The sequence below is a fragment of the Lactuca saligna genome, chromosome 4 (genome assembly GCF_052625555.1).
Source record: "Lactuca saligna cultivar CGN05327 chromosome 4, ASM5262555v1, whole genome shotgun sequence".
In the NCBI taxonomy this organism is placed as follows: Eukaryota; Viridiplantae; Streptophyta; class Magnoliopsida; order Asterales; family Asteraceae; genus Lactuca; species Lactuca saligna.
Window position 1 is genome coordinate 29,484,889 of NC_136420.1, and position 26,369 is coordinate 29,511,257.

General features: G+C 34.4%; 3 protein-coding genes across 4 annotated transcripts; 1 reads left to right on the plus strand and 2 right to left on the minus strand.

Annotated features, from left to right (window-relative positions):
• The first annotated feature begins 14,829 nt into the window (after window positions 1-14,829).
• LOC145041458 (cytochrome P450 CYP749A22-like) lies at window positions 14,830-17,223 on the plus strand. Its single transcript, XM_078989535.1, has 5 exons — window positions 14,830-15,113; window positions 15,186-15,409; window positions 15,519-15,751; window positions 15,868-16,243; window positions 16,684-17,223. Exons 1-5 carry the CDS (start codon window positions 14,840-14,842, stop codon window positions 17,110-17,112), a joined length of 1,536 nt encoding a protein of 511 aa, XP_078845661.1. The 5' UTR covers window positions 14,830-14,839; the 3' UTR covers window positions 17,113-17,223.
• A 1,598-nt stretch (window positions 17,224-18,821) lies between these two features.
• On the minus strand, window positions 18,822-20,248 carry LOC145041459 (glycine-rich protein). Its single transcript, XM_078989536.1, has 4 exons — window positions 20,115-20,248; window positions 19,375-19,478; window positions 19,138-19,282; window positions 18,822-19,046 (listed from the first exon to the last, which is right to left on the minus strand). Exons 1-4 carry the CDS (start codon window positions 20,131-20,133, stop codon window positions 19,009-19,011), a joined length of 306 nt encoding a protein of 101 aa, XP_078845662.1. The 5' UTR covers window positions 20,134-20,248; the 3' UTR covers window positions 18,822-19,008.
• Window positions 20,249-22,606: 2,358 nt separating this feature from the next.
• On the minus strand, window positions 22,607-24,932 carry LOC145041460 (cytochrome P450 CYP749A22-like). Of its 2 annotated transcripts, none has more exons than XM_078989537.1 (5): window positions 24,395-24,932; window positions 24,064-24,287; window positions 23,735-23,967; window positions 23,280-23,649; window positions 22,607-23,188 (listed from the first exon to the last, which is right to left on the minus strand). In XM_078989537.1, exons 1-5 carry the CDS (start codon window positions 24,681-24,683, stop codon window positions 22,760-22,762), a joined length of 1,545 nt encoding a protein of 514 aa, XP_078845663.1. In that variant the 5' UTR covers window positions 24,684-24,932; the 3' UTR covers window positions 22,607-22,759. The 2 variants fall into 2 exon arrangements, with proteins under 2 accessions (XP_078845663.1, XP_078845664.1); XM_078989538.1 differs by having other exon boundaries at window positions 24,408-24,511.
• Window positions 24,933-26,369: the final 1,437 nt, after the last annotated feature.

Below are 26,369 nucleotides of genomic sequence, written 5' to 3' on the forward strand. Positions count from 1 at the left end.
CTATAATTAGGAAGTGAGTGACTCCCATTATGTAAGTGACCCATTTGGAGAGTTAGCTTAGTGAGAGAAAGAACAAACCCACTTGTACTCTTACTATTCTAATAGAGTTTAAATGTGATTATTTACTCCTTATGTTCTTGATGCTTGTACGATTTGTTGGATTAGGTGTCTAAGCCCATAACTATATTTGGTATGTACTTGATTTGATTATAAGCATGGTCCTTTTGGGTTACCTTCATTCATGCAACTTGATAGGATGACTAGAGGATAGAGAGGGAGACATAAAGTAGGATTTATTATATAAATAATAAATTGGTAGTCAGAATAATTTTATTAATATATTATAAGACTAATATATTATTTGGAAATAATATTATTAATTAGTAATTAATAAGAAATTAATTTGATATTAATTTTGGGATTAAAGGAACTGATTAATAATTGAGGAATTGTTGTGCATATCATAGATAGTCGCATAACTAGGCTCATGGACTCCATAGAGTGGAGTGGATGAAATCCTACAGATTTCGTCCAAGGGCTCTAAAGAGGGGCTCCATGGGCTGCTTAAGCCTTAAGCAAGGTATTAGGGTTTCCACCAGAAAACCCTAGCAACCACAACTATATAAAGACCCTCATACATGATGAAATCGGCCCTAAGCTTCAGAAACCCTAAGGTGGCCGATTTTCACCTCTCTCCAAGTCATCCTTTGCATTGAGTGTTTGTAACTCCATTACAGGTGCAACACTTGGGGCACTAGGCTTTTAAAGTCAAGATCAAGCATGGATTATACTTGTTATTACTACATAACAATCAAGGTAACTTCATAACCCTAATTTCTTATGTGAATTTCGAAAATTATATGCTAGTTCACAGGGTTATTGCTTTGGAGTTTGTATTTGCATGTTCAATAAAGAAAAACTTAGATTCAAAGCAATTAGGGGAACATGATCACATATGATTTTAGTTATGCTCAAAACCCATCATGATTCACTAGATCTTTTCAATTCCGCACATGTCATCATAATCAGGATCACTACAATTGGTATCAGAGTGGGTGTTCTTGAAGCTCTCAAGAATTGATCCATGATGACAACATGATTGAGTGAATCTTCATTGTTGTGGGTTCTTCATTTTTGAGAAAGTTAGTGTTCTAGAAATCGAATTTATCCAAAATTTCAGTTTCTCTCTCTAGAATACTTGTTTGTATCACTTTCTCTCTCTCTCTCTATAGATTTCATTTATATTCACTTTCTCTCTATAGAAATGTAACACCCGGAAACCAGAAGGCTAATTAAGGAAAGATAATAAGCAAATTGAAGGTCTACTCGTCGAGTCCAAGGGGGACAACTTGACGAGTAGAAATAAGTTTTTGGACGCAGGTTGAGAAACCTACTTGACGAGTTGAGGAGGACAAACTTGACGATTTGGTTTGGGTTTGGGAAACCTTAAATTTGGATTTTGTACCCTATTTAAGCATCTTAATCCCCACCTTATAGCCTCATTTCCAGCCTCCATTGTCCAAACCCTAGATCTTGAAACCCTAATGCTTGTCAACCATTTTTGAGAGAACCTTGTGTGATTTGAAGCTTGTAGAAGAAGAAGAAGCTAGAAGATTCCAAGAGGAGATTCTAGATCCAGAAACAACATCTCATCCTTATCCTTTTTTGGTAGTCAAGCTTCTAACTTGCCTAGTAGTCTCTTAGATCTCCATATTTTCACTTTATGTGGGTTTTTGGTCCAAGAAGCTTAGTCCTTGGGAAATGGACGTCCCAAGTGACTTACCTTTCAGATATGGGATCTGGAAGGGGTTTCATGGCATCAAGGTGCAAACTTTGGCCATGAAAGCCCTATGCAAGTTTTAAAGTGTTATTATGGCCTTTTAACCCCAAAAGGGCATGCATGGAAGGAAAGCCTGAGACTTTGCATGTTCATTTGGTGTCTAGGACCTAGATATCAATTTTCATGCTTTGGTTTGGAGTATTATGGCTTTTGGACAAAGATCTATGTCCTAAAGAACTAGGGTTTTGGGTAAACCCATTAAGGACTATTAGTGGTTAAAGTTAACTTTACCCTTGAGATGTTACACCCTTTGTCTTTACAAAACCCTTTTAGAACTTTATTCCATTTACAAAATCTTTTTAGAAACTCGTTTTCTTTTTAAGAAAATTACCTATTCCTCAGTTTGAGTTCAATCACACCCGAGAGTGTGCTCGAATCCCTCAAACCAAGGCTCTGATACCAACTTGTAATGTCCCAAAAATTATGAGGTAAAAATTTCATTTTTTAATTCAATCAAAACACTAATTATCTTTTATTCAAACATCCAAAAGTATTTCATAATAAAACAGTTACCAGAGTACAATCCCAAAAACATCACAATGGGGAAACATGGGTGGATGCGTTGCGATCACGTCAGACCCTCCCTTTCGAACCGCATGTAACTGAACCATAATCATAAAAACCGTAAGCACAAAGATTAGTGAGTTCCCCAAAATACCACATACCATACATACCATTGGGACTAGCACTCATATTGGGCCCATACCATATATTGGGCCCAACCCACCATAACAGGCCTAGCCCTGCCAAACCAGTGCGCCCAGCCCGAACATACAAATGAAAAAGGCACAAAGAAAATTAGCACCTACATAACATACAATGGAACTAGCCCTTCCTAATCCATGAGCCTAGATCAACATATAAATGGGCCTAGACCGTCATACAATAGGCCTAGCCTAACATACAAAGGGGCCTAGCCCGGAGTACCATGCAAGAGTCACAAAGAAATCTAACATAATAGAACCTAGTGGGCCGATATTGGTGCCTTCGACATATGGGTAAAGTGAGGAGACTCACCTGAATCCGCTAATAATCAAATAACTGCTCGATTCATTGAACCGGAACACCTCGCACCAACTAATAATATATACAACCATAATTAATAATTAACCCAATAACCCAAAATCCAAGGCCTAATCCATAATCCAACTTCCTAAAGGGTAAAAAAACCATTTTATCACTCCCATAACTGGTCCAACCTCAAATGGCCCAACCCCCAAAAGGCCCAAGGCCCAAAATGGATTCCTAAGGAGTACGTCATGCGTACTTGAAATGTATGCCTCATGTACTGACTGCTGAAGCATAATATAATAGACACTAATGCACAAACCTCACATTACGCTGAGCGTACTCCTATATACACCAAACATACTCAACAGAGAGCCAAAAATATGTAACATCATGTTTCGAATTGTTCCCAAATTGATTTGGTGATCAGAGGGCTGGGTATTATCAAGCTTTGGAACCTCTAGGGTTTGAGTTTCGGACCCATTGGAGGTAGATAATGCATTTTGGTTGCTCGGGTATTCAGTTGTATTTTTTGGACCAAAGGATATTTCGGTAATTTATCGGGTTGGACTTTTGTGGAAAGTGAATTTTAGTTCGGGATATTTTATGGCAGGCAGGAATTGATAAAATAGTGTTCAGCACCTTGATACCTTACTATGGATATATGAATGGTTGGATTCGGAGTTGTATCGAGTGAGTTATGGCCTTCGGAAGAATTAGGGTTTTAGGAAAAGCCCTAGTATGCGGGGCGTACCAAAGTGGTACGCATGTCATACCAAGGATAAGGAATTACGCAAGGCAACGCTACGAGGAACGTGGGGCATTTGGGTGAGGTTGGGTCAGCGTGTGGGGCCTCATACGTGGGGCGTACGAGAAGCTACACTAGGCATATGAGGGTCAGATTGAATACCTTAATTCAAGGGTTGTACCCTATATAGGCATAATGTTAAGCCTCTTTCTTCATTCTAAGTCAGCCCACACCCTGTAAAACCCAAGAAATCATCCTTAATCATTCATGGTGGAATTTTGAGCTTATGGACTCCATTTTTTGAGTGTTTGACCCATTTTCAAGAAGGTGGAGTTTGATGCAAAGGTGGGGGATCAAGGAGAAGCTTATTGTAACGCCCGTAGATCCGGGCTAGTCACTTTAGAGACAATGAACGTCAAAAATGACTTTTTGATAGAACATTATTTAGAATAAATATTATTAACCAAGTGATAGTATATGTCACAAAGGTTCTGTACATAAAAAGAATGCCAAAATCCGAGTTATAACGAAGAAGTTATGACCCATCGAAGTTTTACGGCAAAACCAGCGCGACACTGGGAATCGTAAAAAAGTGAATTTACAACAAAATACTTTATAGCCTTAGCGATCTAGACGAAAGGTGTAGTATATGTTAAACTGAGAGCCTGCATAAAAAGAACGTCCAAATCTGACTTCGTATGGGGAAGTTATGATTTTTCTAAGATTTAGCACAACCCGAAATTCGAATTTTAGATCGGTCGATTTTCAGCCAAAATAATCTAAACGAGAAATGAAGATATCGTTAATAGGAGTTAAACGATAAAAATACAGATGAAAACGGAGCTCGTATGCGAAAGATATGGACGAAGCTTAGTCTCTACTCTTCGAGCGCGACGAATTCGATACAATTTTGTAATTCCGAGATAGAATGAGAATTAGCCAACGGTGTCTAAATGAAAGTTGTAGTACTCGTAAATACCAACGTGTGGATATAAATAACTTAGAAAATGGAGCTCGTACGCGGAAGATACAAATGAAGCTTTGAGACTATTCTACGATAAAATCCCTATAAATAAAGGATGAATCCTTCATATTTTCTTCACACCATAACCTCTCTTTCTCTCTCTAACTTCTCTCTATCCTCCTTAAACCCCTCCCAAGTCTAGGAACCTCCATAGAACGAGAAGGAAACCCCGGAGCGCCTGACGGCTCAGAGAAGAAGAGCTTTCATCTCGGAAACGCTGCTCCAGCGAAGCCCGATTGATTTTTTTTTTTTTTTTTTTTTTTTTTTTTTGTTAAATAAAAATCCGCTGTAATTGAGCTACGCATACACTATTTCTAATATAGCTTTTATTTAAATTATAGTAATGTTATTAGGACGTTATAATAATTATTTGGGCTATTATTATGAGTTATATAAGTGTCGTTAAAATATCTTTTAACCACTCGCGGTACGGGGAATCCGGTTTAAAGGGCCGCATAGGGTTGTTGAATTAATTTAGAAGTGTTATATGCCAAAATTGTCTTGCCCTCAGGTGTTTTATGTTTGGCCCCTGTCTGTACATAGTGGTTGACAAATATTATTTAAATGCTTATAATAATAATAACAATGCTAAGATTAATAATTAGTCACAGTAAATATTAGACTAAAATTTAGTGGTAATAATACTAGGTTTCATCGAAGGAAATTATATTGTTAAGAAGCGAAGCGCTGTCCAAGTTTGGAATCATCACTTTAACAAGTGAGTGCATAGTTACTTTCATCTTACACATAGATATGAAGTATTTTATATAAATTACGTGTCATGTGTGCATATTATCTGGATACTTGTTGTCTATGTTGGATGAATGATTTTACACATGTTTTAAATGATTTAAACTATATATTTATTTTATATCTACAAATATTTTAGGATAAATATCTATAAATATTTTAGGATAAAACATGAGTAGATGAAATAGTTGATGTGTGATGAAATAAAATGATGAGAGATAGGTGATGATAATTAGGTGAGGATAGATAGGTGATGATGAATCGGTGGGTCGGGAAGTTAGGTCAATGTAGATTTTGGGACTCGGAGAGATAGAGGTGGTTTTCTGCAAGGGAGTTTAAGGTTCGTTCCTTTTCAGGTTTGGTAAGTCCTTAAAGGGTTGGTTTCGGTTGCCTTGAGAAGGCTGTAATTATTCCCGGGTTATGGAGATATTGACCAGATTGTTGGATGTGCTGGGAAAGGTAAAAACGAATTTCGAGGATGAAATCTAATTCAAGTGGGGGAGAGTTGTAACATCCTGTTTCAAATTGTTTCCAATTTGAACTAGTGATCAGAGGGTTGGGTATTATCAAGCTTCGGAACCTCGAGGGTTTGAGTTTCGGACCCATTGGAGTTAGATAATGCATCTTGGTTGCTCGGGTATTCTGTTGGAGTTTTTTGACCAAAGGGTATTTCGGTAATTTATCGGCTTAAACTTTTGTGGCAAATGGATTTTAGTTTGGGATATTTTATGGAAACTAGAATTGATAATCGTGTTGAGTGTCTTGATAACTTTCTATGGATATATGAATGGTTGGAATCGAAGTTGTATCGAGTGAGTTATGGCTTTCGGAAGAATTAGGGTTTTGGGAAAAGCCCTAGTACGCGGGGCGTACTAAGGTGGTATGCAGGGAATACTGAGGAGAAGGAACGAGGAATGCGGGGCGTTTGGGTGAGGTTGGGTCGGGGTGCGAGGCCTCGTATGCGAGGCGTACGAGAAGGTACGTTAGGCGTACGAGGGTCAAATTGAAAACCCTAATTCAAGGGTTTTACCATATATAAGCATAATGTTAAGCCTATTTATTCATTCTAAGTTATCCCCTACCCTTTAAAACCCTAGAAATCGTCCTTAATCATTCATGGTGGCATTTTGATATTATGGAGTACATTTTTGGAGTGTTTGGCCTATTTTCAAGAAGGTGGAGTTTGATGCAAAGGTGGGGATCAAAGAGAATAAAGCTTTGAACTTGATCATTGATGTTTTAGATCTACCATTTATGGGTTTTTGTTCATTTTGGTCCCAAGTATGAGATCTAGTGGTCTTGATTTCATTCCAGGAGCTTTGAGTTGCCCCTATTAGTGTTTCCGAATTTCAAGGTCCATAAAGTTGTCACCTTTAGAATTAAGACCATCGATGTTGGGGTTTGAACCATTTACATGAAAGTACAATGCTATTTGGTCTTTTTGGGGCATGCAAAGTCACCAAGTCAGTGACTTTATGGGTTTAGACGTTAGTTGGGACTCAGATTTGTGGTTTGGCTTGTTGGACCAAGCATTAAGATCTTAATGAGAATTTGGATTAATGGAGTAGTACGATGGGCGTACAAGTATGTACGTGCAGCGTACAAGCCAAACAGACCGTACACTTAGCGTACAGCTGAGTACACCCCGCGTACTCAGTCAGATTGGATTTTTTGATTGTGGGTCTCGGGTTGAGCCATTTCTTGGACTAAGTTGTTGTGGGCCTTTTTGGGCCAATTGGAAACAAATTTATGGACTAAGGAAATTATTAGGCTATAGGATAAGGCCTATTGGAAAGGCTTGGGTCTAATTTGGAAAATTAGGCCATAAATGGGCCTTGATGATTATGAGATATTGGACCATCGGAATGCCAAGTGTTTGGATTAGAATAAATGGTTGGGCCTTAAGTCGATACCATGAAAAGGTTTGGGCCCAATTTGGAAAACCGGGCCATATGTTGGGCCTTGGTTGATTATTTGGCTTTTTGGGCCTTGAGAGTGTTAGTTTGGGCCTTGGTTTTGAACCAATCTAAGGTAGGGGTAAAATGGTCTTTTTACCCCAAATGTAGATTTATTGTTATGCATTGAAACCCAATTGGTTGATTGGGTGTTGTCTTGATGTTGACGGTTTGGGGAATCTGTCATTCAATAGCTGGAGTTTTATCCGCGGGACTTCAGCACTGTGAGGTGAGTCTCCTCACCATACCAATGGATCGAAAGCACCAAGGCCGAGCCATTATGTGCTATGTGGAATGCTAGTTGATTATGTGTTATGTGGTATGCTAGTTGATTATGTGGTATGTGGTATGCTAGTTGTCTTTTTGATACATGCATGGAAGACCCCCAGGGGGGTCCCGAGGCACTTGGATATAAGACCATGTGGGGGTTCCCATGACATTCCGGGTTAAGACCATGTGGGGGTTCCCATAGCACCCAGTGTAAGACCTTGGAGGGTTTCCATGACATCCTTATTTAAGACCATGCAGGGGTTCCCATGGCACCCGATGTAAGATCTTAGAGGGTTTCCATGGCATCCTTAGTTAAGACCATGCGGAGGTTCCCATGGCATTGGGCTAAGACCATGTGAGGGTTCCTATGGCACCCGTAGTAAGACCCTAGAGGGTTTCCATGGAATCCTTATATTTTGTATGTATGGTTTATATGGTAGTGGGCTAAGACCATGTAGGGGTTCCCATGGCACCTAGTGTAAGACCTTGGAGGGTTTCCATGGCATCCTTATATGTTTATATACATGGCTTGTGTGATTGATATGATTTATGTGATTACATGGATTATGTGGGGCATGATCGGGGGAACTCACTATGCTTCGTGCTTATAGTTTTTTTATGGTTTCAGGTATCATTGGTTTGGAATGGAAGGGATCGGCTTGATCGCAGTGCACTCACCTGTGTTTTCCGCATTATGTGATTTTAGGATGTAACTCTAATAAATGTTTTAATTAAGCAATGTTTTTGGAATGCTTGGATTTAAAAGATATCTTTGTTTTGATTATAACAAAAATGAAAATTTTACCCTGGATTTTTAGGTCTTTACAAAATCCCACAAAAGTCCTTAATGGTTAAGACAAGGACTTCTGAACTCAAATATGACCCCGAGGAGATGTCTTAATACGTAAAGTTGGCAACTTTACTCATTTGCATGGCTTAATGGGACCAAATCCTCAATAAAATCCATATTAAACACCCAAAATCATGCATGGTCCAAAATAAACTCATAAATATGACATATTTATGAACAAGGGACCGTACAAATGTCAAGATCTAGCATTCTAAGCTCTTGGAGTAGCTTATACTCACATCGATGGCTCTAAGGACCAAAATGTACCCAAACATTCTTTAGACTATATCTAACACGTAGAATCATCAAGTTAGAAACTTTATACCTCCAGAAGGTAGATCAAGGTGCACCATGCCTAGATCTAAATGCTTCAAGCAACCCCCACACTTCTCCAATAAGCTTTTTCTTCTTCAATGAGCCCCAAAATGCATGAAATACCACCAAAATCTCAATAATCACACCAATGGGGACTAGGTTTTTGTTTAAAGGGTTTAATGGGATGGACGCTAAAGATAAGAGGGTTTGGTGTTGAGTTAAGGAGCTTAAATAGGGTCTAAGACCCTAAATTAGGGTTTAGGCCTGACATGAGTACGCCATGTGTACTTTTGGTATGCCCAATGTACTCCAAAGAGCACCCATAACCGCGCTACCTAGTACACATTGCGTACTCCGATGTACACCTCGCGTACTAAGCTCAACCCTAATTACCACCAAACTTTCGAAGGTCATAACTTTTCATTCTAAGTCCGTTTTTGACGACCCTTATATCTCCAGAAAGGTAACGAGAAGCTCTACACTTCTATTCACTCATAGTTTCCTTGAAACTTCTCAAACTAAAATTCAAAATTCATAAAAAGCCCAAACTGACACTTTACGGTTATACCCTTGGGTTTCAAATCACAAGCCGAACCCCCAGATTATCTAACCTACATCACCCACATGCAAAAGGGTCTAAATCTCTTTTTCCCGTAGGCCTTAAGGCTTATGATATACGATCCTCGGATCACGACCCCGAATTAGGAAATGATTCGCAACAGGATGTTACACTTTGACGGCTGCTAATAGAAGTTTGATAATGAAGAAACCCGAATCAAGGCCTCCGAACAATGCTTTTTGTGGCAAGCTTAAAAATCCGAAGTGACATCCCATAAAAATGGTCAAAGTAGATAGTGACCGTCATAAAGTTTGTTGTTTATTGCTTCAATTTGATATCTTTATTTAAATTTATTTTATTATGTTGTGATGTCGTATTATTATGGTATGATGCAGGAAGTGATCAACGAAGGACATAAATTGTTGAAGAATCTGAAGGCAAAATTGTGGAATGAAAAACAATACGAAAGCTATATTTATGGAAGTAATTAGCTACATTTCTAAATTTTAACCACTTGTGACTAAATTCCATTAATCTTTGAAATAAGTTATAAAGTGTTTTTGGTTTTGGGTTCATGTGGCTGAAGTATATGCTAAGTGAGCGTACAAAGGGCGTACAAATACTGGTGTGCAAAGGATTGGGGAAATTAATAGGAAGTCGTTTCATGATGTCTGTAAAGACAAGTTTGAGAATGAAGCAGCTCATATCAAGGCCTCTGAATTATGTTCTTTGTGGCATGATAAGCTTAAACACTTAGAGTGGAATGATGTTCGAATAAATGGTGATTATGAGGTTTGATCCTCATAATCACCATCTATTCGAATAACATGTCATTTTGGGTTTTTAAGATTATCATGCCACAAAGAACATAATTCAGAGGCCTTGATCTAAGCTGCTTCATTCTCAAACTTTTCTTTTCATGCATCATGAAACGAACTCATATTAATTTTTCCCATCCTTTCCACAATGGGAAATGGCACAAAATTTGGTTGAAAGTAACTCGCGTTTTTTTGCTAGGAAATTGAAGTAGGTTGTTTATTCTAGCATTTTATATTGGTTAACTAAAGAATTGGGAACTTAGTTTCGTTACTTTGTTTATTATATGATTCTACTTCCATATCTTACAATCATAATATTATACTTTAAAATAATCCACTACTAAGTGACTTACATAGATTTAGAAATATTAATTCAAAATGACGATTCTGCCCTTGACGCTGCCGCTAAAGTCACAAATGAAGATAGTGAAAAATTGCAACTATGTTGTTATTATGTGTAATTTTTTTTTTTTAATTTTTTTAATTTTTTTTTATATTTTTTTATATTGCTATTATTGGTTAAAAGTAAAGAAGTGTTATAGGAAAAGTTAATGTACAAATACAATTCCAATATTGTTGACCTTTTAAAAAAAATTATTTCTTTGCGTAACATTTTTGCGATTTTATTTCAAGAACTGCAATACAAATCAAAATAATACAATGTTGTTGTTTGGTAGTAGGTGTTTGCTAGGGCATTTACATAAAAGTTGAGGGAAATGTCAGATTGTAAATTTAAATTTCATAATTTCTCTTCGAAATACTCTCGGGGACTTTTTAGTAAATTGAAGTTTTACAATTTTCATGCTTCCATAATATAGGAGTATATGCTGAAAATGACATCCGACTAATAACTAAGGGACTATTTTGGTAATTACTCTCAAGTTCACATATAAAGTTGCCAGTGGTGATAGGTGGTTGTGAGGGCAAACCATTAATATCTATGGCCGACAATTTACCGGAGAAATCGAACAACAACGTCGGTAACATCTTCACTCAACTTGTCTCCGCCGTGAAACCGAAATCGGTGACGGACAAAGACGCTAAGCAAATCTACGACTGGCTGTATGCGGCGGCACCTTATCTCATCGTTACCGCCATCTTCTGGATCATCGGCGTGTGCTGCTGCCGCTGCTTGTGCGGAAGACGACGGTCGGCTGGGAGAATGAACGCACCCGGGAGACGTCCGACGAGGTTGCCTAGGGCTGCTTTTGAACGTAACCCTAGAGGCTACTTCCGAGACCTTCGTGGCAGGCCTAACGATTTTTCGTATAATTAATTATGAACATTGTTTCAAGTTTTAAGTTTAGCACAATATTATGCTAACGTTTTCTGTTTGGGGGTTCTAGACTCGTCGTTGTCATTGAGTACGTATTTTTTTCTGACCTTTTCAAGAAAAAAAATGTATCTTTTTTTTTTTTTTTTTTTTTTGTTGTAATTGTGTTGTAAAACAAGTTAATGATTGATGTGTTTTTTAATAGTTTTTCACTAAATTGCCGATACAAAATGGTGAGGTTATGGTTATTTTGCTAAAGTGATAAAAAAATGACCACTTCCCATGTAGTAGTATAAAATTCGATCTACTTAGCCAAGTAATTGAAATGCTGTTTTTCTCAAAATCAATCAAACTTGGAAAAAAAAAATTGGTCAGATTCAAAAATTCTCCGTCAAACTCAGCAAGTTTGACCTTTTTTTAAATAAAATCTATAATTATTTTTGATATTTATCTGTTTTGTTATAAAATTTATTGAACTTAGGATATTTGTAATGTTATGTATATAAAATTTCCAAAATTATTTATTTTTTAAATTTACAAAATCCGAGTACTCTTTTAGGGTCTAGAGTCTAGACCATTGCCTTCTATTTTCATTTAAAATGTACCTTTTTATTCTTTCATGTTTGCTTTTAGCTTTTCATCTATGCATTTTAATTCACATTTTCTTGAATCTAAATTTGAATTTTGAATGGATTAAAAGACATTTCACTATTATCATTTTCTTTCAACTATTTTTGATCAATTTATCAAGTTTCCCTTTCATCTTAGTTTATTGACGTTTATGCTTTTATGGGCATTTGACATTTACATTTGACTTTTAGAAACTGAAGTGTTTGCAAAAGGTTATATATATATATATATATATATATATATATATATATATAAAAGAGGTTTATACTTGAACTATATGCATGACATTATCTTTCTATCTTTGTAAATTGGTGGTACATTATGTTAATTCTATATGAATTTCTTTGCACCAACTTATCAACTTAGGTGCCGTTTGTTTTTTTGAAGTGAAAATGTCTAAAGTTTGTGGACAATCTCTGCAGAAGAAGGGGACCAAACGGTTGCAACATTTAATAAAAAATCTGTTTGTTTTTTAACATCTGTAAACTCTTGCAATAAGTTCAAGTAAGATGTAAATATGTTTGAAGCAAAAGGTCAAATGCTGCACCACACAACAAACACACACAACAGTTTTTAAGCTAGAAGTTTTCTGAAAAACAAACAGTTGCAAAGGGGCCAAGTGATGCGCATGTGTTGCGCGACGCAACAATAAGTGATCAGAAATGATTTTTTTTTAAGAAAAAAACAAACAATACCTTAGTAACAGTAAGCTTATAGTACACAAATTATATTTTAATGTTCTAGGATGATCGGAAAAATAAAGCACATAGGTGTCGAATAAGGGTATATGACCTTGAAGTTCTTTTCGAGTACTTTGGGTGCCTATTGAAAATGAGCAAAATGAACATTTTATAAGTTAATTAGTAGTGAAGATTACATTGGTAAAAACATGAGAAGCTCTACATACATAGATGTGATAGTATAATTAGCAAGGTTTGTATATGTTCAACTTTAGAGTTATTGCTACTATCATCTTCAACTTTGATTTCGACATAACCACCGACATTATCATTTGTTTCGAGCCTTAGAAGATAATAGCATCATCTATTATTCCATGAGATTTATCTATTGTATTTTCATGCAAATATGGAGCCAAAAAACTCTATGAAAAAATGGTGGTTCAATTCAATGTTATTTAAAGAGTTCTAACACAGATATAGGCTAAATAAATCAATGCAAGTTTAGCAGTTCAATGACTTCATCAAAATTAAGAAAATCTTACTACCAATATTCATTCAAAATCTAACCAAATAATATGTTTTATTGGTAGATTCATTAAGAATCTTTGTTTGATTTAAATTATAATCATATAGTCTCTATCAAACAACCTCTGACTTCAAAGTTTATCAAACATCACTCATTGAAAGTTTCACAAAATGATAAAACAATATTGTTTAGGGCTACAACCTTTATTTTAAATTAAATCCAACGATCGCCTTTTTATAGTATATGTAGAGGGGTAAAATGGTTAAAATGACTACACTTCCATTTATGAACTATAGATGAACCTAACCTGACCATTTATAAAATCAATAGACTTCTACCTACTACCCATCTAATACAACTATTTATAGATCGAACAAAAAAACTGAAACTATAAAATAATAATAATAATAATAATAATAATTAAAAAAAAAAAAAAAAAAAAAAAAAAAAAAAAAAAACGAAATGGCAACAAAACCAAACTAGCCTAAAATATACCGGACTGGAGACTGGGTCCAAGACCGCTTTTGCGCGGTCTACATTTACGATTTACCCCCAAAATGTATTTAGGTCTGATTCAAGTGACGCCAAGAGGGTTTACCCAAATACGAGCACCATGGACGACTCGCCGGAGAAGTTGACTATCACCGTCGACGATATCTTAAATCAAATCGTCTCCGCCGTCAACAACTTCTTCCAGTATCTGACCGGTGCATTCAACAAGGATTTCCCACCAGACACTCCTCGCCCCTGGCTCGACGTCGCCGCACCCTATCTCATAGCCGCCGCCGCCTTCATCACGTGCCTGTGCATCTCCCACTGCTTGTTCTGGTGCGTCTCCGCTGTTCTCATCCGCTCCTTCAACGCCCTGTGCTCACTCGGTCGGTGTTTGTGCTGCTTAAGAAGATCAGATTCGGATGAATATATGATGATGATAGCACCGGGTAGATCTCCATTAATGTTACCAAGGGCTGCTTTTGAAGCTAATCCTAGAGGTTACTTCCGTGACCTTCGTGGCCAGCCTAATAATTTTTCATATTCAGTATAGTTACATATTCTACGTTTGTGATGGATAGTGGATTCGGGATTCCCTTTTTCATCTGTTGTTCATAGCTTCAATTTATGATGTCAACGAAAAATCATTAGATTTAAGTCAAGTTATTTGTGACTTTGTTCCTAAAATTCCAGGCTTATCAACAAAACCCTAGTTGTGGTTGTAATTTGGAGTATTTTTAGTACAAATGATTGAAATCTCATAATTTATCGTTATCTTTCTTCATCCATCCACAGTCACATTTCTTCATCAATCAAACCTTGTGAAACCCTTTTGGAACAAAATTCTTACCAATTTGTTACACAGAATGCGTGTTTGATCATGCTTATGGAATGAATTATAAAAAGAATTTAAATTTGCTTCAAATGATGCCAACAATGTTATTCTATATGGGCAATAATTGAATCAATGTAGAGAGTGTTCGTGAATATGTTAAAACAGATGGTGTCATTCACCATGGATTATAATTTGTCCTTGTTCGAATCCCTTATAAATAATGCATCAAATGTTTTTCCCAAAAAAACAGCTAAATCTTCAAAGCCATGGCTATAGTTCTGGCTCTCATAATCATCATATCAAGTCTATTTCTCCTTCGATCTCTTTTTACATGTTTGAATAACACATGGTGGACTCCGATTACAATACAAAAGATGATGAAATCACAAGGAATCAAAGGTCTTCCATTTACATTTCCTCATGGAAACACCAAAGTAATCACAGCCATGAGAAACCAATCCATGAGTCAACCCATGGATACATCACATGATATATTTCCACGAATTCAGCCACATGTCTACTCCTGGATAAAAACATATGGTAAAACTTCCTATAAAAACATAAACCAATGTTAATTATATACACGATTATACATTTTTTTGTACTTTCTAGGGATGAATTTTATAAATTGGCATGGTTCACAAGCACAACTTTTTGTTAATGAACCGGAGCTTATAAAGGAAATATTAAACAACCGAGAAGGAGCTTACCCTAAAATGGACATGGAAGGGTATGCAAAGAAGTTATTAGGTGAAGCTCTTATAACTAACGAAGGTGAAAAATGGGCAACAGTTCGAAAACTTGCTAACCATACTTTCCATTCTGAGAGCTTGAAGGTGATCATCATCAATTTTCTAAGTCTTAATTTTTTAGCGACGGATTCGTCTGTTGCTAATGCTTGGTTTTTTAGTAGTGATCTTAGGATGAATATGATATGTTTCACAGAATATGATTCCTGAGGTGAGCAAAAGCATTGGGGAAATGGTAGAGAAGTGGAAGGACTATGAAGGTAAAGAAATCGATGTGCATAAAGAATTTGGGCTAGTAACAACTCAAGTGATATCCAGAACTGCTTTTGGTAGTAGTTATGTTGAAGGGAAGCATATATTTGAGATGGTTGCGAAACTAACAGAAATAACGGTTAGAAACATCTACAAATTATGCTTTCCAGGTACTAGGTATGGAAATTGTATCTCAATTCGGTTGCTAATCCGTTGCTAATGTCCATAACTTAGCAACAGATCACTAAATCTGTCGCTAATTGTTTTGGATTGATTTGCGTTTGGTTTTTTAGTTGGATAATAAAGACGAATGATGAAATTGAAGCGGAAAAACTTGAAAAGGCAATAAAGAGAGCGATTCTAGACATTGTAGAGAAAAGAAAGGCGGATGTAGACAAAGATGCTGATGGTTTTGGAACTGATTATCTTGGACAACTTGTGAAAATTGCTAATGATTTTAATGAAAAGAAGAAGATCACAATAGAACAAATGATCGATGAAATCAAAGCGATTTATGGTGCTGGACATCTAACAACCACAAACTTGCTTTCGTGGACTGTTTTCCTTTTAGCAACCAATCAAGAATGGCAAGAAAAAGTAAGAGAAGAAGTCCTTGAGTTATTTGGTCGCGAAACCCCAACTTCAGATGGCATCGCAAGACTTAAAACCGTAAGAACTCATTTCATTTTTGTCTATGTTTGACACATAACAAAAGTAAATACAACAAAGTGATCAAGATTCAAAAAAGGAACCTGTTTATTGATTTCAAGGTGTCTAAAAGGTTACATTCAACGGAGCTAAATTTAATAAATATAAATATTGCCCAATTTTAGAAATTTAAGATGAACACACTAAGTAGATATATAATTACATGTTTTTTTTTTCTTTTGAAAACAAAATCATATGAAGCTCAACTCATTGAAAACTTTCCATTCATATAATATAGGTCTCGAAACTCCTGACTGATAAAAAGTTATGCATGTTTGATGTTCTGTTTATTTCTATAATTTGTCATTCCCATTTATCATAAATGCTTATGCTAGATCCTCAATATGCTTCACATCAAAATTAAACCAACTTTTTAAATCGTAAGTTTCTTGAAAATGCAGATGAACATGGTGATCAATGAGTCACTTAGGCTATACCCTCCCGTGATTACAATGACAAGAAAAGTAGAGAGGGAGATCAAACTCGGAAACCTTACTCTTCCTGCTAAAATAAATATTTTCATTTCAATTCTTGCACTTCATCACAATGAAGAAATATGGGGAAAAGATGTTCATTGTTTTTTACCCGACAGATTCGCGAATGGTGTCGCAAAAGCTACAAAGAACAATGTTGCAGCATTTTTGCCTTTTGGGATGGGGCCTAGAACTTGTGTTGGTTTAAATTTTACTACAAATGAAGCAAAGATTGCACTTTCGATGATCTTGCAGCGTTATAAGTTGAGTCTTTCGAGTAATTATGTTCATTTTCCAGCTGATGTGTTTATACTCACCCCAAAGAAAGGTGTTCAAGTTATTCTTCGTAAGGTTTGAATGATGATTGGATTTTGTTTGTGTTATTATGTGTTTTGATTGTTGTGTTTGTAAGATGTAATTGTGTTTATTGTTTATTAATAAGAAATTGTTATAAGGATCGGTGATGAAGATATTGTTAAGTCCATTTCCTGCATACTTCGAACTCTATAAGTTATAAAAGATAACCAATATGATTCAACTTTTTTTTTTTTTATTTTTTATAACTTATTATAAGATTATATTTGTCCTTTAACATCACTTTGACTCATGACTCATGAGTGTACTATTATATACTATTATAGTACTATTGATATGACATCGGCATTTTATAATTATCTCTTAATCAAATCGTAAACCGATATTAATATGATGAAAGGATAGTGTGATCATGGATGGACCACTCAATAAACATTATATATCTAAAAGCTATGATTAGTTTGATCGTACATTTTTTATGAATAAAAATGAAATCATTATCATCATGTGACTCAAATATTTTAGATTTTGGTGGACCAAATTTTGTGTGTAATAATTGAATATGTGGTCCATGCGGTTTAAATGGCCATGGCTTAACAATACTTGGTATTTCGATTAATATGCGATTAAAGATGTGGACGTGTATGACTTTACCATAAGTCACTTTTAAGTATAAATTTTGTTGGCTTAGGGTTAAAATTTATGCCTTGATATGCAACTGATGTTATATACAATATTTTTTTTTTTCTTTTCTCTCAAAACTCATCCCACTTTCATATGAGGGTATGATCTAAGGATAATTATATTGTTTAGATACCAGGGTAAGGGTGTAAACAAGCTAGAACGATCTTAAAACCTAATCATACTCAATCTCAGTTTGTTAAGATTTATAAAACTCGAGCTCTGCTTATTAATAATCTAATAAACTCGAGATCAACTCGTTTGTCAATCAAACCTAAACAGGTTGCCCGTTTCGTCAAACAAAACTTAACAGATCATAACTTAGCTCACGTTAATTTAAAAAGACAAAGTTGTATAAATAATCCATATACTTAATCAAAAGTTGCATTTTTAATTTTTGATGTGAATGGTTCCGGTGGTTTCCAATAGTTGTATGGATGGTTGTTGTAGTTTCATGTTATTATATTCAATCAATAGTTGTATGGATAGTTGTAGTTTCATGATATTCAATCTGAAAATACTATTTTACCCATACTTCGACTTTTAATATTTATTTTTATTTTATTTCATATTATAAAAAAGGGAAATTAAGTTGTCTAATCACAATTTAATATGTATTTGAAGAAAATAACAAAAACAGAAAAATTGTTTTTAGTAAAAATAATCACTTAGTCCGAAATGAAAATTCTATACTAAAAAGAACACTTTTTCTGACAAATAAAAAAATTTAGCACCGAAACTTAGAATTCTAGACTAACATTTTGGAAGTTCGAAGTTCAAAAAAAAAAAAACCCTGAAATTTCAAGAACGCCAAAATCCAATAAATAATTCTGAAATTTCGAAAAAAAAAAATCGTTTTTTACTTAAATCTAACAAAAACTTAAGCAAACGTAGTAAATGTGAACTACAATCGATATTAGGGTATAAAATCAAACATTTGATTGAAATACAATGACATTAAACACTTCCAAATGAACATTCAGACATAAATAGATATATTTCTTTTAAAAAAAACAACTTGGAAAAATATGAAAGTAGATTTTGCTATAATCAATGTTAGGGAGGAAAAAAAATGGAACATATGACTTCACATTTGGATATATAAAAATGTAATCACATAATATTCTTAAAACCTTCAAAACACTTTTTTCATGATAACACAAAACACAAACTTCTTACAGAACTTTATTGTTTTCACTTCACAATACCAAGAGCAAGATTATGTCATCATAATATCTATATCTATATCTATATCTGTTAACCACCGCAGCAGGACCCACAGGCCGGAAGTGAGTCTACAAAGAGAAAAATAATATCAATAATGTCAGAATTAACAAATAAATCATGTCATAGAAAAAAAAATTGAAAAAAAAGTAAATAACATACTGTGGTCTATGCCTCTAACATTGTCTAGTCCACGTGGCGGCCCACGTGGGCCACCACCACCACCGTATGGGCCGCCACCGGGGCCACCACCATCCCATTTCTTCCTGGAGCCGGATTGTTTCTTATACCCATCAGATTTCTCCATCTACAATTACAAATGCATTGCATATTAAGTGAGAAGTTTAATTAGTAATTTAGCATTTCATATGGTGATGAATTTCAAGAATCAAGATTTACCGAAAACATAGTGGCAAAGAAAACAGAAATGAAATTGATGATTGCCCAAAAGAAATCAGTGATTGTTCTCAGACGCCATAAGGATCGATTGGATTTCACTACGCCTGAAGAATCAAACAAAAACTAACTGTAAGTTCAAATTCAACCCATATATAATACCTGTATGTTGAAACATAAACTAATGTAATAAACAGGAGATAAATTTCGTACAATGGATCTAGCAGCTGGAATTAGGATAAACACGAATGACGATTGACAGGTATAAATTGAGAAATTAATCAGCATCGTGTCCCAAATAGTAAACAATTTACTATTGACAAACCCTAATTTCTCCGAACTTTTATGATTTCTATCAGACTATCAAATCCAATGAGCTTTCAGAAAATTGAGGATCGTTATGTAAGTTTAACCTAGATACGAATATGATAGAGTGGACCTAATAAAGGATGTAACTTCGTACTTTACCAATTTACGATATCAAATGCTCCAGAAGAGCATTAATCCAATCCTTATAAAGAAGAATTAGGATCAGAGAATAATGGTTTCCAATTTCGAGTCAACCTAATTATTCATAATACCAGATCGGGGAGATTTGATTTTAAACAAATTATCAACAATTGAGGAAGATTTCCGCAACGAAAAAACAAGAAGTTCAAAGATCACCAAATCAAATATTCATAGATAGACAAAAACATAATCTGATAGAGCAATTATGAAAACTGATGTATAAGCGAACGCACCTCTTTCGACGTAAGCCATTGAAGATTTTACCCAATTCCAGAGTCTTCTTCCTCGGTCTTCTCACGCACAATGGTTTGTGCGTCAAGTTTTGGGAGGAGATTGTTTTAAAAGTCCGGATAAAAATAAAACTCTTACGTGGCCAATTTTTATTGGCTCTACTATGTGGCCTTTTGGTAAGCTTACGATGTTTGTGTTAAAAAAAGTTATATTTTTTTTGATTCGTATATATTCTTTAAAAAAAGTTATATTTGTATACATTTGAGCATTATGTTTTTTTTTTTTTTTTTTTATAATTATCCCTTTAATTTGTAAAATTATACACATTCAGTCCTTACAACCGTTTACTCTAAATAGTCGAGAAAAATAATTTAATAGGGTAATATATTTTTTATTTTGTACACATTTAGTCCTTAATATGTTTTACATATTTAGTCCTTATTATTTTTTTGTTTTAAAACAAGTCATTTTTATTTTTATACTCATTCAGTATTTATGAATTATTTATTTAGATTTTTTTTTCTCACGATATCTTATGTGAGACAATCATTGATGAAGTGTGTGTGCCTGTTGATGTTTATGTGTAACGTCTCATTTTCACAACAAAAAATTTTCATTTTTAAATACGGAAAAGTCACAGAAAAAAAAAGTTTATTCCAAAATACATTTATCGAAAATCAGAGTAATATATAAAACACAGAATCTTCAATATTGTTGATGAGTGTGTACAGTTTCCAACAACCAACGATAGAACCTGAAATCATAAACAACGAGATAAAGCACAAAGTTTAATGAGTTTCCCCTAAAATACTCGATACAGCAAACATATTATCATGCATAACGAGCCCACACTCATCAGATTGGAATACATTTGCCAAATTAGTCATCAGACTTGAATGCCAACATGCAACATGTCCAATCAGTAATCGGACTGGAATACCTAGGGTTTGTCGGCATGCTGCCTTAACCCAACTGCTCTTCTCGAGTCTCCGTGCCTATGACTTACAGCTAGCCCGCACCAGGTATCTTGGCTTACAACATATAGGAGGACCACCTCAACCTATCCCACCATAATATGGTTATCCCACTTATGATGTCATGAGAAAAACCTAAGTAAATTATTCATAAGTACTGAATAAGTACAAAAACAAAAATTATTTATTTTGCAATAAAAAAATATTAATGACTAAAAATATGTACAAAAATATTAAGAACTAAGTGTGTACAAAGTGAGAAATATATTACGCTATTAAGTCATTTTTACTGGTTAACCTGGAGTAGCCGGTCATAAGGACTAAATGTGTACAAATTAACAAGTTGAAGGGGTAAATGTGGATGAAAAAAGTTAGTGACTAAATATGTACAAATTAAAAAATACATTACCCTTTTAAGTCATTATTCCAAAGTGTCTTTTAATTTTTAAAAATGGTCCCTATTGATTGATTGTGTTAATAAGTTATTGTTTTTTTAAGGAGCCAAACATATGGATAGAAGATGGATATAATAAAGCTTTCGATTACACTTATCTATTTATCCGAACAATGAATGTCCAAATCTAAGAAGGGCATCCACATCCAAGAGTTTGCATCATTAAATATCTTCTTTTGTAGATGTTAGAGTTTGACATCAACAACTAAGAGGAAAATGTGTAAGGTATTAAACATGTAATACCTTAATGTCCAAGACCAAATAGATGAATAGAAAGAAAATAACCAAAAGCTTTTATTACTAAGTAAAGGAAAGTTACTGCTTGCTACAATAAACCAACGACCCTTATTTATACTAATCTAAAAAGAGTCATACTCAAACACAAATAAAACACATAAAAATAAACTTTCCTAAAAAGATGATACTTTCCTGTTAAACCTATGGATCAAAACCAATTAACCAACAACAACAACAAGAAGAAGTCATTACAAGAGATCACAAACATCGTCCGCTTTTCTTTTCTCCAAACCCTAAATCGATATTTAAATAGCAATTTTAATCTGTTTATTCCATGTCATTAAATATAAAGATATGTCATTTGCTAACTAATTGTGTATCTAATGAATCTGGTTGCCTCTAATGAGAATTGAACAAAAACATAAGTTCGTTGAGTTTTTAGACAAAATGTTAAGTTCGTTAGGAGTTTTTGAACAAACAAAACATAATTGAGGTTTTTTGAACGGTTTCGAAACTTCGTTTGTCTTACAAGTCTTTTTCCGAATATTTAATTTTATGTCATAAGTCATGTCATTTGTTGACTTTCATTAGCCGGTTGACCCTAATTATAATTAGTTGGTTTACCCTAATGATAATTGCACAAAAGTGTAAATTAGTTGAGTTTTTTTACACAAAAAGTGAAGCTCGTTTGGATTTTTTTTGAATAGATAAAACATAATTGATATTTTTTTGAACGATTTGAACATATTTGTTGGGCTTATAATTATAAGTCATTTTCCCATTACTCCGTACAAAATAGTGAAATATCATCAAAGAACAAGCAACAAAAAGTATAAACACATTTGCACATTCAATTTCAATCATGCGAAAATTAAAATCCCTCATGGGCAAGTTCTTCTTGACATTTGACCCACGACAACCTTTCTTAAAACAACAAATAAAGTGACACATTCACATCTTAATTGTCGATTTGAGTTTTCAGTTAAATAGCATCAAGAAAGATCTGAACTCCATGTTGGGGTCTAACCATAAAAAGTTGAACAGGAGAGTGAATGTAATTTGGTGACAATTTAAACCTAAATCTCTGCAAAATCATCACAAGAACAATCTTGGCTTCCACCAGTGCGAAATTTAATCCTACACAAGTCCTTGGTCCGAACCCAAATGGCAAGAATGTTGCTGGTGTGTTCTTTGTTGCTTTAGCTATCCCCCCTTCAAACCTATCTGGCTTAAACATATGAACATCGTCTCCCCATATTCTAGGGTCATGGTGAATCGCTAATGGAGAAATATACAGCTCCATGTTCGCTGGAAGGAGCATCTCCCCTAATCTAACTTCTTTCGCCACTTTCCTCTTTATAGCGGGAACTGGTGGGTATAGTCTTAAAGATTCTTCAACGATCATGTTCATCTAATTAACAGCATAAAAGAAAGATATATGGTTGTTATTGAACATTTGTGTGAAATAGAAAGAACCAATGAAGGGTTTTGTATCTAATTACTGTTTTAAGTCTTGTGATTGAATCTTGATTAGGGTTTGTTTCTCCAAAGAACTCGAAAACTTCTTTCTGAGCTTTTTCTTGCCAGTCTTGATGCATTGCTAGAAGAAGAATAGTCCATCCAAGTAAAGATGTGGTTGTTTCATGTCCAGCAAAATAAAATGTTTTACACTCGTCCACCATATCATCTAAAGAGATCCGTTTCAGATCATCTTTATCACGAGAAGCTTCAAGTAGTTCTCCAAGAAAATCGCTTCTGATTGTTTTCAAGTTTCTTTCTTGATCTCGTTTCTGTATGATCTCAACGATGCAATCTTTGATTCCTTGTTCAAGTTTCTCTGATTCCATGTCATCATTGGTCTTGATCAAGTTGCTTCAAGAACAAATGAAGTAGTTTTACATGTTTAATTATCTCTAAAGATTCATTTGATCATAAGCTTTTGTAAAGATCGATTAACCTGATGCCAGGAAGACGGATTTTATGCGCATTTCTTGAAACAATCAGTGTTAACTTCATCAAAATATCAAAGATTTTCTTCCCTTCTAAATAACTGCTTCCGAAAGCAGTCTTGGAAATGACTTCGGATGTTAATAGTCTGAATTCTTGGAACACTTCGATTTCTTTCCCGTTGTACTCTTTCCACCTTTCAAGCATTGTTTCAGTGCTAAAAATCATCGCTGGAATCATGCTCTACATACTCCAAACTTCCATTAGTACACATGCATGTTTCTACTGGAAAAAACTCATTTTCATGGAGAATATGGAAGTAAACTAGCAGTTAGTTACCTTTAAGCTTTCGGCATGGAAGACGCCATTAGCGAGCTTTCGAAGCTTAGTCCATTTATCACCTTTGGTTGAAGAGAGACCATCTCCTAACAGCTTCTTCGCATGGCCTTCAAGTTCGATTTTTGGGTAAACATCATCTTTGTTGTACAATATTTCTTTGATAAGTTCAGCTTCTGTAATCACCAATTGAGCTTGAGAACCATACCAATTCAAGAAATTCCTTCCTAAAATTACACAATCATTTCCAAAAAAAAACACAACAAACTAATTAATTAGCAACAAGATGATGAAAGTTTAATACATGAATCATGAATGGATATGAATTTGTTACCGTATAAGCTCACCCATGAATGAACATGAGGTAGAATTCTCGGGAAGATTTCGTGAGATAAATGATCCATTGGTCGACCCATGGATATTAATCGCATGTTCGAGATCTCTTTGGTGTTTCCATGGAAAAACATGTAAGAAGGGCCTTTGATTCCTTGAGATCTCATGGCATGTTGTATACGGATAGGCATCCACCACACTTTGTGAAGAAACTTAACGAGCATCATTATAACGTACAGGAACAGAAAACTGGAGGGAAAACCTACTAGATATCGGATCAGCGGACCCATTTAACCCTTCAACCAGGTGCAGAAATCAGAATTCTTTTAGCAGTGATGAGGAACTTATAATACTCTCTTATGCACCACCGTAAAACTGAATAATTTTCACATAGTTGATGATTAGTGAACAAAACTAGTCGACATATATAAGATGTTCAAAAGTTATGAGTTTAAATCTCTTGATGATTTTGTGAATGAAATTTGAGGATGAATATTTGTTTGTTTGATATTTCATTTTTGTATATTGATTTGTCTATTTGTTTTTGACAAGAAATTTAATTTATGTTTAATGGCATTTATATATATATATATATATATATATATATATATATATATATATATATATATATATATATATATATATATATATATATATATATATATATATATATATATATATATATATATATATATATATCTACTCTTGCTTATTGTTTTGGCGAGGGAATCTTCAAATTTTCTAAGAATTTATGAATATGAAATAGTCATTATTGTACTTTTCTTGACAATCACACCATTATTGAGAGATTACATACTCCGTGGTCCATGCACCCAATGATACCTAAGTGTTGATTTTATTATTTGCTTAAACACATATTCATTGATATATTTCTAAATCTATATATTGCTCCTTTATGAATTTTACTAGATTTTTCTAAGATAATATCATTTAACTGTTGTTGTTTTTAATGCATGTTGATTTAAATATCAGAAAACTTAAAACATGCAAGTTATAATCATTTCCGATTTAAATCAGTTTATTCAGATAAAATATGAATTTTATATGATTTTCTTAAAACAATGTTCTTTATTCTTTTGAAAACGATCTTAAAACCTGGAAATTCTTAACCATGTTGGTTATAATCCAAACATGAAAATTCAAAGATTTATGTGTTATCTTTCCACAATAACTTGAATCAAATCAATCTCATATCGTATGGATTTATAAAAGTTTATAAAATAGTATCACAATTGTTTGTGTTTTCAACAAAAGTATATATAGATTTCTTGTTTGCAAACTTAGAATCAAATAAATTTTTGAATGGAAGAAATCCAATAAAAAAAGATAGCAAGTAGCTAAACGAAAAAAACCAATTACATAATAGCGTTTTTTTGGGTTTTGTAACGAACCAACCCTATTTATAGAGGACCTATGTCTATTATTAGACCAAAAATATAACCGGAACACAATAAGATCAAATAACAAGGGATTCTTTAAAACATGAGTTCCAAACAAAGAAACATTACAGAATTGCCATATGTTACTAGGAAGATGCCTTCACGAACCTCCTTAACCTCCTTCTTTAAGCAAATTGAAGCAAACCAAGATAATCAATCAGAATAAGATGTCAACAATGAGATCGTGAAATCCCACCACCTAAACACCTGCAAGATCAATGACATGGCTACAGAACACAAAAAGAACAAGTGAGAAACATCCACACCATTATCACATAAAGGACACATGATAGAGGGAATCTCCATACCCCTCCTAGACAAATTAGCACAAGGCTATCAATCATCAATCTCCAAACAAATTAGAATCAAATAATGTTTTATATTTGAAGAGGTATTTCCATATAATCCAATAAAAATGGATCAAGTACGTCAAAACAATGCTTAGAGTTTGTTGATGAATACTAATACATTCAAGAGTAAGTTGAAAAACGTAATTTAATTTTGGAATAATGTGTT

Excerpts from the sequence above, each read along its gene's own strand:
- LOC145041458 (XM_078989535.1), top strand. The coding sequence starts at position 14,840 with ATGGCTATAGTTCTGGCTCTCATAATCATCATATCAAGTCTATTTCTC. Across the intron at positions 15,114-15,185 it reads CTCCTGGATAAAAACATATG|GGATGAATTTTATAAATTGG; the intron begins GTAAAACTTCCT and ends TGTACTTTCTAG. Across the intron at positions 16,244-16,683 it reads GCATCGCAAGACTTAAAACC|ATGAACATGGTGATCAATGA; the intron begins GTAAGAACTCAT and ends TTGAAAATGCAG.
- LOC145041459 (XM_078989536.1), bottom strand. Across the intron at positions 19,283-19,374 it reads TCTTTGCCACTATGTTTTCG|ATGGAGAAATCTGATGGGTA; the intron begins GTAAATCTTGAT and ends TTGTAATTGTAG. Across the intron at positions 19,047-19,137 it reads TGTTAGAGGCATAGACCACA|ACTCACTTCCGGCCTGTGGG; the intron begins GTATGTTATTTA and ends TTCTCTTTGTAG.
- LOC145041460 (XM_078989537.1), bottom strand. The coding sequence starts at position 24,683 with ATGGGTCCGCTGATCCGATATCTAGTAGGTTTTCCCTCCAGTTTTCTG. Across the intron at positions 24,288-24,394 it reads TTCATGGGTGAGCTTATACG|GAAGGAATTTCTTGAATTGG; the intron begins GTAACAAATTCA and ends GTGTAATTTTAG. Across the intron at positions 23,650-23,734 it reads ATCCGTCTTCCTGGCATCAG|CAACTTGATCAAGACCAATG; the intron begins GTTAATCGATCT and ends TTGTTCTTGAAG.